The 13639-nt window shown below is 36.6% G+C and overlaps 1 protein-coding gene across 3 annotated transcripts in view; it reads left to right on the top strand.

The window, feature by feature from the left end:
• HGF (hepatocyte growth factor (hepapoietin A; scatter factor)) overlaps window positions 1-10171 on the top strand; it is a 62044-nt gene extending 51873 nt beyond the window's left edge. For 2 of the 3 annotated variants that reach the window (XM_014963184.1, XM_014963182.1), the window contains exons 14-18: window positions 475-549; window positions 1141-1287; window positions 1981-2087; window positions 3737-3882; window positions 6089-10171. In XM_014963184.1, the coding sequence (XP_014818670.1) occupies window positions 475-549; window positions 1141-1287; window positions 1981-2087; window positions 3737-3882; window positions 6089-6259 (646 nt within the window). In that variant the 3' untranslated portion in view covers window positions 6260-10171. The remainder of the gene's footprint in view (window positions 1-474; window positions 550-1140; window positions 1288-1980; window positions 2088-3736; window positions 3883-6088) is intronic. The other variant, XM_014963183.1, reaches the window with a different exon arrangement.
• Window positions 10172-13639: the final 3468 nt, after the last annotated feature.

Raw genomic sequence — 13639 nt, 5'->3', positions numbered from 1 at the left:
CATCTGGTGGCAGTTTGGGGACTTGTTTGAATGTTTCAGTCCAGTTCCTATTACAAAGAACTGGCTCTTTTATTTATTTATTTATTATTTTTTTAAAATGAGGTGTCATTATAAATTCGACTTTGAAACCACTAAATGAACAGTGTAACTGAATTTCTCTCTGCTGGTTAATACACATTGGAGAAAATCTCTGGAAAGTCATGTCACTGTAATTGTTGAAACTGTAGAGCAAAGGTACAGAGCCATGTTTTCTCAGGCTGTCAGTCAGCAAAAACATATGGGGAACAAAAGTACTCTTTAAAGTTTTTGATTATGTAAAAACTAACACTTTTACTGTTTTGTATTTTTTTCTTTTCATCCGCCTACAATGGCAATAAATAATCATAATCTGAATGCTCTGGTCTCGAAATTTAGTACCTCTCTAAGTGATGCTGCTTTTTTTTTTTCTTTCTTTTTTTTTTTTTTTTTCCCCAGGAATAAGCATATCTGCGGAGGTACTTTGATAAAGGAAGAGTGGGTTTTAACAGCAAGACAGTGCTTCCCTTCTCGGTACAGTAGTCTGTAGCTTTGCAATATTGAAATACATTTATTTTGGGGAACTTATCAGCACAACATTTCTTCAACCAAAGTGTAGCATTTTTCCCTCCTATTTGGCTTTAGCACTACTTTTCTGATGTAAAAGTCCCGTGGGACCTTGGTATTTACTGTTATTATTGTTGTTAATCTAAAAGAGCTCTGGTTATTTTTCGTAGCAGTATAAATATGTTTTCCTAGAGTAATGGTTAGACAATTGCCTCTTTATAAAAATAATCTCATGCTTCTGCTTAACTGGACAGAATAAAATAGAAAAATTGGGTAAATCTCAAAAAGTTCAAAGGTTCATAACGTCCAAGCTTCTAAATGTTTGGATAGTATTAGGAAACAAAAATTAGATTTTAGTCACAGTTAAAATTATATAGTGGCTTCAGACCAAAAACTTACATCCAAGTATGTTGATTTTGGAATAGCAGTTGGCAGCATAAACTCATTTCTAGTGAAGAGTATTAGTTAAGATCTGCTAGCGTAATCATATTAAGTAGAGTTTTTTGAGTTATGTTATTACGCACTCAGCAAAACCCTAACCTGCTTTGCCTCATTTAGGTACAAAGATTTGAAAGACTACAAAGCCTGGCTTGGAGTCCATAATATCAAAGGAAAGGGAGAGGAGAAGCATAGACAAGTTCTGAATATCTCCCAGTTGGTCTATGGCCCCGCAGGATCAGATTTGGTCTTACTGAAACTTAGCAGGTAAGTAGCTATCATTGCCAGTTCCAGGATTTTCAACTGATAAATGAGATTCTTCCTAAATAATGCTTCCAAATTCAGTTCTCTAGTGTTTTGATGTTGCAGATGGTGTCTCCATGGGGTAAACATAGAATTATAAGCAATTGCATTTGATATATGCAGAAATGCAGATTCATTTACCTTAGAAAACAGACGTTACTTCTGAAAAATCATGCTTACACTGTTTTTTCTGTTGTTGTTGTTTTTGTTTGTTTGTTTAAAAATAAAACAAAAACAAAAAATCCAAACAACCCACATTGACTGGTTTGGGTTTTTTTCCTATGGTTTTAATTTATAGAATAAACACCAAATTGTAACGGAGATCCTTGTTTATATATGAGCTTTTAAACTTTCTCCATATTAGCAAAATTATATATTTAGATGAAGTGCCATCATTACTTACTTTTTAGATGAAACTCCAAGTTAAACAACATAAAAGTGGTGACAGCATTTCAAGAAATCTTTTGACAGTTAACAGCTGTAGCACAAAAAAAAAGGTAGAAGAATCCATCATGTTCTTCAAAGATTGAAAAGAAAGGAAAAGTATTGGTAGTATTTAATTGCTTTGGTCTATAATAGATTTTATGTAATTTTTAAGATACCTTATAAAAGGTGAAGCATAATTGATTTTATCTGTTATTTGTTTTCTCTTTTCAGACCTGCCATATTGACAAATTTTGTAGAAATAATCCGATTGCCCATTTCTGGATGTACCATTCCAGAGAAGACCAGTTGCAGTGTTTATGGATGGGGATACACTGGATGTAAGAAACTATTTTTAAAAACTAAATGAATGCGTTGACAGCTTACTTCCTCTTGTCATTATAGGTGAGGCTGCTGGTATTGCCTGATGCCACAGTTGTCCAACTGTAAATCTTTGAGCATTTTATCTAAGATCATTTAATAGGAAATATTTTCTACTAGTCCATCCTTTTTTGTTTCTTTTTATTTTGTTTCTGTGACAGGCAAAATGAGTCAAACATTTCAAAGAATGAACTGGAAAAAAATACTGCTCTACAGGTTTTAAAAATATGGCAGAATTGTTTTGCAGAGTACTAACCCTTTTGTGAAAAATACTGATTCATCTACTTAAGCAATCTCCTTCTGTATCCCAAAGCAGGCTGCCCTTTGGAAAAACTAGTACAGAATCATGTAATCAAAGACATAATTTACACACAAAAACCAGTGAACTAAGAATGCACAGGCAGCCCTAAGCCTGGCATTTCCTTACTTTTGAGTACTTGACTTTGCAACCTTACTAATGTTTATTAAACACAGTTTGCGTGAAGTAAATACAAATATGTGGGAGATCAGGCATTTATTTAGTCTGGTAAATACTATATCTGGCTAATTATGTGTTGATGATAAAGTTAATAGCTGCCAGTTGACAATAATTACTCCAATAATTACTGGGCTCAAATGTCGTTTTGCCACAGACCCTGAGTAAGCAGCAGCAACATACTCACCCTGTCCTGGAAGCAGAGCAGAAACTAGACTGTAAATCTGAGGCTCTTTTCCTTGTAACCATTACTCCACATTTCTTTGTGGGTGGCAAGTAATCTGTACCAACCCTCTCCCAGATGACAGCCTTTGATGTTGCCAGCGTGGCCACATTAGCCATCCTCAGGGGGTGAATGGCTGCCAGGGATACAGGGAAGTTGGACTGGAGGACAGTGCAGCATCACAGGAAAGCTTAGCTTAAGAGAACCGATAAAGAATTCGCAATGTTTTGGAGTTATGTAATACAGTAAATACATAACATCTGTCATCCAAGGACTTTGTACTGTATTTTATGCACTACTTAATATAATCCTCTAGCATCCTAGTCAGGGAAGGAAAAAGTGTTGCATCCTTTTTATTTTTTTTTTCTCAAGAAAGTAGCATAACAATTCAGTGAAGGGCAAGCTTGGTGTTTTCTTTTGATGGCTGTGCAGAGAATGGGCAGGTCCAGGCCTTTTATTTATCTTCGCAGCTTGTACAGACTTGTCTTTCGACATGTAGAACAAGAGCAAACTCCACAGGGCTCCTGCTTCCTGACCTTCACACTGATGAATGGAGATTGCACAAAGCTGTGGCTCTGCCCTTGCAGGCACAAAATCATTCAGGGTAGCTGAGCCAGCACAGAACCAGAAAAACTCTGCTCTGCTACAGTATTTTTCAGCCACACAACCTTCCCTAGGCCATGACTGGACAGACATGTGCACCAAACAAATTTCTTGCAAATCTCATTTGTAGAAAATATAAGAAATCCAAAGGCAAATACGGGGATAACAGCGAGAATGGATAAATATGTGAGCACTGGAGAGAATGTACAATAACTGAAGTTACATGAATAAGTTTATCCAATCTGTATCTTCAATTGTTTTCTTCCCCCTGAAATAGAATAATGTTTTCATTCTCTTTTCAATCCTAGTAGTTAACTATGATGGCCTTCTGCGGGTAGCAAACTTGTTTATTTTGGGAAATGAGAAATGCAACCAGTATCTCAAAGGGAAGATCACTGTGAATGAGTCAGAAATCTGTGCTGTGGCTGAAACCATCGGTGCTGGGCCTTGTGAGGTAGATATTATATTTCTTAATACATTCTTAGCAGCCATCAACCTGGCTATTTCTTTCCCTGAAATAATTTGCTAGAGTTCTTTGTAATTGTTTTATCTGCATTAAACTTGTACACAAAAAAATATTTTACTCTTTTGCACTGGAAAATGATTTGTATTTCTAGTGATCTATTTTCTGCCAGAGTGCAGGAAGAGGTTCCTTTTTTTCAATTTCACTGTACCGCCATACCAGTAAAGGATTTACATGAATGCTAAATGTAATCATATGACTAAACACTTGGCTAGACTGAGAAAAATTGGTGTTTTATATAATAAGGGCTAAAGTGGGCTGTGTGGTAGCACCAACAATATATTTTGATTGAGTAGAAAGCAAAGGCTGGAGAAAATTTTACTACTGAGCTAGATGAGGACTTGAATGCAAAATTCAAAAAAGTCACTACTCAAGAATTTTGATAAAGTTATAAAGGGAAGAGAAAGATCCAAAACTGTATTGAAGTTCAGTATTAGTCAGAAGGCTGGAGCGTTTGGTCTCCCTAATCAAGTCTGAGCAACGTATCAATGGGGACGGGAGAGCAACTTCAATGAAAATACAGTTTGATAAAGTCGTTTTGCTTGGGATTACTTTTGATGATGGAGAAAAGATACCCGAGAAGAAATGTTCTAAATCATTTATTACAGGAAGATACCATTTTTTTTGTGTGGAAAGTCTGCCTGATGAGATGATGTCTAGAAGGAGGATAGTCATGAATATTACTATGCATTTAATGTCTGGAGTAGAATAGATGATTTCCTAATACTGATGTTAACCAAGCAGTGAAATTTTCCCTGCCCAGGGGTACTAGCAAAACCATGGGGAGACAAGGCCTTCATCAGGCTGAAACCTCCATTTATTATTAATATTCCAAAGGATCATTTTGTTATTGCAAAGTATTTTCTTCAAAATCAAATATTTAATCATAAATGAGCTCTTAGACACGTCAGACCTTATAAACGAAACATCTGCATGGAAATCTGCTGGGGATCCTGCACTTTGTTTTCCTGTGCAAGAAGAAATGGACTGAATTAATATTAGCAATCTGTCTTAATCACTGCATGGTTTCCCACTCCCTGAGTTACCCTTTGAAGCTACTTTCCTCAGCAGAGAACAGACAGAGAAACAAAATCAGATTGGCAGGTGAAACTCCACTCCTGAAAGTGTTTTATGAGCTTCTCTGATGGTACTGACATAGTTCAGTGTTCATGTGGGAACTAATCTGCAGTCAGTCAGAAAAAAAAACCCCAGCAAACTTAATAAAGGTCAAGCATTGTTGTGTCTCTGGTGATCCAGAGAGAATACAATGCTAATTGTCAGCTTTTATTTTTTTAAACAATATCTCACTATCAGATATCTGTCTAGTTTTGCAGCTAGTTTACTAGGTTCAGTATACATTTTGCCTGATAAAAACTGCAGTGTCTATGTTCAAGTCCCAAATCTATGTGAATGAATCTAAATTACCATTTCAATCTAATTTAAACTGGATGTTTTAGTGCTAAATAAGACCTTGATCAGAGTCGGCCACACTCCAAATTTTCAGTGAATGTGTGTACCGGTACATAGATGTCTCATTCACTCAGAATAATGAAAAAGAGAATTTTAAGAAGATATGTCTCAAAATTATGCCTACAAAATCTTACTTTTTATTTTGTTTGGGATGCTGCCCCCCTTTCCGCCTCCCCCCTTGCCCCTCCCCAGTCAATTAGTACGCATTCTCATCCTAGGGCCATGCAAGATGGTTGACTGACAGAAGGATATTAACCTGCCTTGGTCAGTAGTTGATGCAGTCTGTTATAATAACAAAGATATTTATCAGTCAACTCACTTCCTGCTCAACTGGTTTATATAAACAAATAATGTGCTTGCAGGTCACTGAAAGAGGAGAGTAAGTTCTGATAGTCTACAGTCACTAGAATCACATGTGAAGATGGATCATAGGGTTTAATTTGCATAGGAAGAAACTAAATGTCAAAGGCCAGCCTTGACAATGGTTTGTAGAAGTTCTAATTGTGAAAAAAAGATATTGGGAGCTCGTTTTTGTCCTATGGCATGAATAATTCCATTTCCTGTTCACTGAGCTACATCATCCCCAAAAGAAATGTCAATAGTAGGTGGTGGGAGCTATGTCTTCAAACAATTTCAGAAGTGACATTCTCTGTTTATTTTTTCCCAGCGGGATTATGGTGGTCCCTTGGTTTGTGAACAAAACAGGCTGAAGATAGTAGTTGGTGTCATTGTTCCTGGCCGCGGATGTGCCATTCGAAATCGTCCTGGGATTTTTGTTCGGGTCTCATATTACTCTCGGTGGATACACAAGATTATGATGACCTACAGAAAACCCTGAAAAACTCAACAACTTCCATTCAAAGAAAGACTTTGGACAGCATGGATTTAATGTGTAATGTAAAGATCAACAGTTTTTTAACTACTTGATAGTCAAGTTTGCTGAGCTTCTTTTAATATTTATGGGTGTTTTCGGTGTTTTTGTCTATCAGTGTTGTTTTATAAATGTTGGAGTGACTTACAGTATATGCAAGTATGGTGACATATCTCCTGAAGATACTTGAATGGGTAAACAATTTTGCAAAGATATTATTACTGGATGATAAATGGTTTTGCAGAAATAGATCATATGACCTCTTTTATGCTGCTCTTCAGATTGTTTTAGAAGGAGGAACAAATTATAGTTTTATTTAACACACCCTATTCTTTCTATGAGCCATATATTTCTCTTCATATTTGACAAAAGACCTACTGAGAGATAGATACATCTGTCAAGGACAGCATATACGATCACATTTCTCTTCTCCCCTTATAAGAGGTCAAAGATTTCAATACTTTATTAAAAAATAGTCTCCTTAGAAATTAATCTTTTCCTTATTGATGGACTTTGGCAAGCTTTTCATAAGCAGAGTTCTCATAGAAGTCTGTATCACTTCTTTCCACACAGTGCTTACAGACTCTAGTTCTGCACTTGGTTCCTTCAGTGTGTATGTAGTCCCCTAACAGATATCTCAAAACCCCTTTTGGATGAGGGAAGAGATATAGAAGTAGATTAGCTAGCAAACTATCAATCATTTGTTTAAAGTTAGTCCAAGAAAGAGCTGTGAATTTACAATGTTAAAGAGAGTATTTCATACGTTTTGAAAAATTAACCCTGATTAGCTACTGGCAGATGACTTTGGCCATTAAGAAAAATTTCAATAAAATATGCCCAAATCTTTCTCAACAGACAAGTGCTAAAAATTCAGGCAATTGTAGTTATTGTTTCATTAAAGTAACTCTGTATTTACAGCAAGCAAAAAATAGTTGAATCTCACACCTGACTGAGAGACTTAATAATGGGAAAAATAAGTTATACATTAATAGTCTTTCCGAGACTTAAGATCTTTAATAAAACCTTACCTAGATTTGGACAAAATTATATCTTTTGTATAATTCCTTTCAGGGTAATAAAATTATTGCTGAGAGTGATATGATCTTGTATGAAATATGGAAACCATCACCAATAGTTTAGTACCTAGTGTTTCCTGCCTGTATGTAGAACCATCATTTCCCTTTATGTTGATGGGGAAAGGGAACAAATAATCAGCATCTATGAAAACCGCTTGTTCTCCTTTAGGCATTTAGTTGTATGGCTGGAAGTATTATACAAATATGTTGTTATAGGTGGCACCAATTACCCTGTAATTTCTCAAAAATTGATAGAACATATATTCAATTGTTAGTTTTACTACTGTACATGTAATTTCATAAGTAACTGCACTGTTACTTCACTTGTGACTATGTAATTGTATGTTTTTCCAGTAGCAATTGTATGGTATGTGTATCATATCTAACTGCATAGCCGCTAAGCTGACATCCTGGTGTCGACATATAAAAAGGCATTTCATTCAGAAGACGCAGGGTTGAATTCTGCCCTGGCAGAGAGTAACCAGTTCCAGGGAGCTGTCTTAGGAGGCAGCCCACGTGTTGGCTCACCAAATTATTTTCTTCAGCAGTGCACTTTGACTTCAGTGGGACTCAAATATGCTTACATCTCCTGGTGAACTGGGATGAGTTTCAGCCCATGCTTAAGTGGCTTGGCTCGCTGAGATTTGTGTCAAGCATCCAGCAGATTCTACTGGCATGTAGGAAGAAGTCTTTCAGCAAGCAGAGCTTCTGAAATTCCTCCTGATGTAAATAGTCTCTTTGGACCAGATGCGACTTCTCTGTACAGCGGATCTGAGGTTGTGGATGCTACGCAGATAATCTGTCCTGATCTATTCTGGCTGCCTCTGAAGGCTTTACGCTCCTTTTGGGCTCTCTTACTTACCAAGCCTAAAGAGGGCAGGATTTAGCCTGTTGTATTTACAGTTAATTATTGCCATGTATGTGAAGAGTGTATTCTTACTGAGTATATACTGACCATATCTTATTGAAAGGATTAACTTTTTAAGAGAGACTTTTAAAAAACTCCGAGTGAGTTTTGAATTCAGTCACAAGTAGAATGTGGATAGAATATATAATTCCATTCACTCTTTGTATTCTAAGAATTGTTATGTGCTCACTGTATTATATTTGCAGGCATTTTGTTATGTCTATCTAAAAAAAATCGAATCCTAAAATATTTTAGTTACAAGCTTCTGCTGTGCAGAAGACTGATTTTTATATATATATATACACATATATATATATGATAAAAATACTGTTTTTTGTTAGACAACGTGTAAGGATTTTTACCTGTTTGTTCTGGGCAGCGCCTCAGTAAAATAAATTGTGCAGAGTTGATGCTCCAGAACTTAACATGTTTGTATGTACTTGCTTATCAGGTGCTCTTGCTCTCCCTGTCTCAGAATGGAGGGCACATGAGACTCTGAAGAGCAAGGGAAGAGAAGAATAATGAAATGTGGTAATGAATTTGTACTTCATTTATTCCTGTGAATATTTCTTGTTGGTACCAATGGTACCGTACCAGGCAACTGTTATAACTACAGGATTCTCTTAAGAAAGGACACTCTATAGATATTTTTTCTCTGTTTTAACATTTTTCTCCCTGTAATAACAAGGGAACTTGATCTAGTGCCCATCTAAATTTCTAGAAAACATCTTACTAACTTCAGCAGAATCTGGACTTTACTTTGCAGATGTGATTTTATTTGTATTAGAATTAAAGGGTACAGTACTTAAATTCATTGAATTTCTTCTTCATTCTCCTTGCTGTAACTAATCCTTGGTCTCTGAAAAATATAACTGGATATAAAATTTTGGAATTACAACCTAAAAGCTGATTTTTCTCTACTGAAGTTAGTTTGACTTAATTACTGTTTTCTTTGGGCATTGGAACTGGCTGATGCTTCTTCCTTTCATTAATGAAACCATTTTTCCTTAAGAAAGCTTTTTTCCCTATCTCTTTTTCTCTCATAAACCTCACGACCCTCAGAGAACCTGTAGCTCTCATTGGGAATGTACTGGTCTAGATTTTTGCTGCTACTGCTGAAATCTTCTTCTCTAGTTTAAGATTAAAATTCTCTGAGGCATTCTGCAAACCCTTGCTGCAGGTAATGCCAATGTACTTGACAGAGCTACTCATTTGAGTTAGAGCTTTTCAGACGAGGGTCCAAATATATCTCTGAGGGTCAAATTCTACTCAGGCAAAATGTCCCTTGAAATCAGTGAATGTGATTGTCAAAAGAGCAGGGCCTGAAAGTTGCTCAGTGCTTTTCCCTATTGCCGTGCACTGAACTACATGCATCCTTGTACACTGAAAAGCACACAGAATCTCAGCACCAGGGCAACTGCAACAGGAGGTGAGGTTTTATCACCATCCTTCTGGAAGGCTTGTTGTAAACTAGTTGACCCCCACGGAACCTCTATGAAACCTATTGGATTGGTTGTTTAGCCTTGTTTCCTTATCAGTTATTTTCTTCCTCCCTCACGTGCACTGGTATATTATTGTTTTATGAATGTTGGGGCTGCTGGCAGGAACTAACATGGCTTTTCACCCTAAAATTTTACAGTGTTCCTTTTTAAACATACTCTTGGGCATTTAGGTATGATGTTTACCTGCATGGGATCTAACTTCAGGGAGCTGCCTGTGGAATTCAGTGTATGATAAGAGTATTTTTTTCATATTTAATTAGGAAAAATAATGCTCCCATTAAATACAACAAGCTGAATGCCTAAGGAAAAGGGAACACTGTGGTTATAACTTGTATTACAAATCTTCTGTAATTAACGGCATCTTCATTAGTTAATAAAGTTGGTATTTTTGTAACCTTGTTTACTCTTATTATTCTTAATAAAGTATTTTATAAAAAAAACCAGCTTAATTAGCATTATATTTCTTATTTAAAGAAGAAGGTTTGGAACTGCATTGCTAGGCTCCCAATTCTAATTTCAATGAGGGATTTTAGTGTGCAGAGCAAGGAGAATTTGTACTTTAAAGATCTTCATGTGTCCAATTGCAGAATTGCACATAAAATAAAAGGTATAGCCAAATCCATGCTGCGAGTCCCCAAGAGCTTCCTGGTGGAATTCTGCACTGAGAATAGCCTAAGCATATATAGAGAGAGTATATTTGCAATGGAAAGGGTGTGTTTAACCTAAACATGAATAGTTGCCAAGAGGTTTATAGTTCCTTACAATTTCATTATGAGAAACTTGGAATTTTAAACATTTCTTTTAATATACTTTACACAGCAGGAAAGGGCTCCCTTCACTGTGTCACTTCGTAGTACTGGTGGTACCTAAAATCATGCAAAGGAGACCAATAACCTGCAGAAACCACGGTGCTGCTGCTGCACTTAATGTCAAAACCAGCCAACAGCAATAGCTGGCAAAAGAGGAAACAAGCAACATCCATATTATCCCCTCCAGATCAGTGCCTCTGTCCAGTTGAGTACTGTCAAACTTCTACAGCATCATGGCATTCTGGTTCCGTAAGTTCAAATAAGGGACAGTAAGTTCACTACTGCTTTTTCATTATCCAGAAGAAATTTTGAAGTTTTTAGCATTTCTGCTTTAACTGATTTTTTGGTGATTTAAACATATTTGTTAACAACTCCAGCTACATCAACAGTGAATCATTCTTCAAATAAACTCATGTGCAGAGTGTTTGAAGTCTGATTCTGAATTTTCCACAGTAAACATCACTTTCTTTTTGTTTGTAGTCCAAAAAGGAGAGTTCCTAATTGATTCATAAAATCAGTGGATTTTATCAGGAACTCCTGAAATCAATGGGGGACTTGCCAATAACTTCAACCATCCAGGAATGATTCCAAAGTTATAAAAATCTAGAAATAGTCCATATGTCAAAACCATATCTTGTTATAGTTTTACATTCAAAGTGTTAAGGATGTTCAGTTGACCTGTCTACCTCCCGGGAGCCATGAGAATTAACTGCTCGTTCAGCAATTTGCACAACAAGGATCTATAAAGAGATATTGCCTTCATATTACATTCTGTTACTGCTTTATCTTTTGTAGTTGCAAGAACACTATAATCTGCAGATGATAAATGATGAAAACCCACATCAATGCTCAGTACTTGTTTTCTGTTCTTTGTTATTTAACAAGCCTCATGTAAACAGAGCAGGCCATTTAGTAGAGTTCAGTTGTGCATCTACTCTGCCTTCAAAAGCACCGAATTCTGGACAGCTATGTTCCAATAAAAACCATATGCAATAAATAGAAAAGAAAACAGCTGGTAGGAAAAAGGCAAACCATAAAAAAGTTAATATCAAAGTAAGCCCCAAAATGAACAGATAATTTTTTTTCATGTTGTCTCAGTTTTTGTAACATAGGATATATGGTGTGAAAAATTGCAACAGAGTAGCTTAATAGCCTTAGCTTTCCTGAAGCTGTTTCCCTTTGGTTTGGGAACACTTGAGAAGGTGCAATGACTTCTCCATATGGTCACAGAGGATGTAGTGCAAGTTGTGCTTCTATGTCTGAGGATCTGATCATACATGCATTGAAATCACTGTCAAAACTCCACCTATGGCTAATGGGTATGTCCTAAATCCTCCTCTGAACCCCTTGGACCCTGTCATGGGGCTGTTTTAGACCCTGACTTAGTCAAGAACTCAGGACATGTACCAGACTGGTCCTGACTGGCAGAGGAGAAAAGCATAGGTTTTACTTCAAACCCGGCCATTGAAGTTCCACTGCAGACTGTCAACTTTGCTCATCTGGGGTCTAACTGAATATAAGGATTGGATGATATGCTTATTTAAAATTTTAAAAAGCTTGATGGATGCAGTTACTATTAATGTAGCTTTTATAATACATATGTAATACATAATAATACATTCCTTAGGGAATTCTTCAGGGAAAAACTCTCCACTAGAGCAAAAGAATATACCAATTCAGAACCTAAGAGATGTTGGCATTTGCTTGAGATATCTCAAGTTTGCTTGACATATCTCAAGTTGTGTTTATTTAAGCTAGTGTTGTCATCAATTGGTTTATATTCTAACAGGAGAAAAAATATATACAGAACAGTGCAATTCATAGCAATATATTAAAAATAAGGCAGGAAATATGGCAATAGAGCCACACATTTGATTAGATGAAGTTAGTGTAAAACACAAACAGGGACATAATCCTTCTCTCCACTTGAGAGTTTTACCTTGAGTAATATTCAAGTTTTTAGAATTTAATTCCGTTCAGATTATACTAACTGAAAATTTTCCAGATGGTTTTCTTTCCTTGAGGGTTAATGTCAGCATGATATACAGACTGAGCAAATATGCATTTATATCAACATTGCTATTTATTACAAACCATGTCAACAATAGTCTCGTGTCTTGGGCATAAATATGCCATCTGCTGTTCAGCCTTGTGTTTAACAGTACTGTAACTTCACATAGCAGTTACAAAACTGCCATCACATTTTCTCTCCTTTTTAATTTTTTTATTTATTTTTTTTTTAAAAAAAAAGCTCATAAAACGTGCTGTTTAAAGCAGTGTAAGTTGTGGAGTCCCTTGAAAGCCTCTGTTTTTCATTGCTGTGTATCCTCACAATGCAGCTGAGTCCCAATTATTGCCTGATCCTGTAGTTCTTTGAAGTCTGTTTCTATTGGTGAAGTCCCCACATAGCCTTAATTTTTCCTGTTGAACATACTCAGAACATGTCTCTAAGACTACTTTTAGGAGGTGAAAACTCATAGCAGTCCTGAAGTATTTAGATCCCAGCCTTCAGCTATCCACACTGATGTTCTTAGTTGCCATCAAGCACATTAACACAGGAAAAGGAATATGCTAGTGAGCTAAATGGCTTCTACACATCCCACATAAACGAGGCTTGGCTGCCCCTGGGGAGGTGCTCCACAGCCCTCTCTCTAAACCAAAGCATCCATACATAGCCAGAGGCTTGATGCAACTGAGCACTAAAGCACACAAATTACACGTGGGCACACAAGCAAACGCACACCAGACCCACACAAATGCACACGGATGCCTTCACAATGGTATCTACCTAACTAATTCCTAAGAGGAAACTTAATGGTGACAGCCAGGAGCATGAATTTTTCACATCCTGAATTTCCACATTTGTGCTGGCAAACTTCTGTAGTATAAACCTGAATGGTGAGAAAATATCATATGTGCTTCAGCTTCTTCATCCATGCCCTGGACTAGCTGAATCCAAACCAATTCAATAATTTCTGCAGTGACAGTGTGTTCACATATGTCTCTGTGTGTGTGTGTGTGTGTTCATGTGTGCATATACATATGTATCTATT

The sequence above is a fragment of the Calidris pugnax genome, unplaced genomic scaffold, assembly GCF_001431845.1.
Source record: "Calidris pugnax isolate Ruff unplaced genomic scaffold, ASM143184v1 scaffold44, whole genome shotgun sequence".
Lineage (NCBI taxonomy): Eukaryota > Metazoa > Chordata > Aves > Charadriiformes > Scolopacidae > Calidris > Calidris pugnax.
Note: the sequence above shows the minus strand (reverse complement) of the source record. Positions and strands in the feature narration are given on the sequence as shown.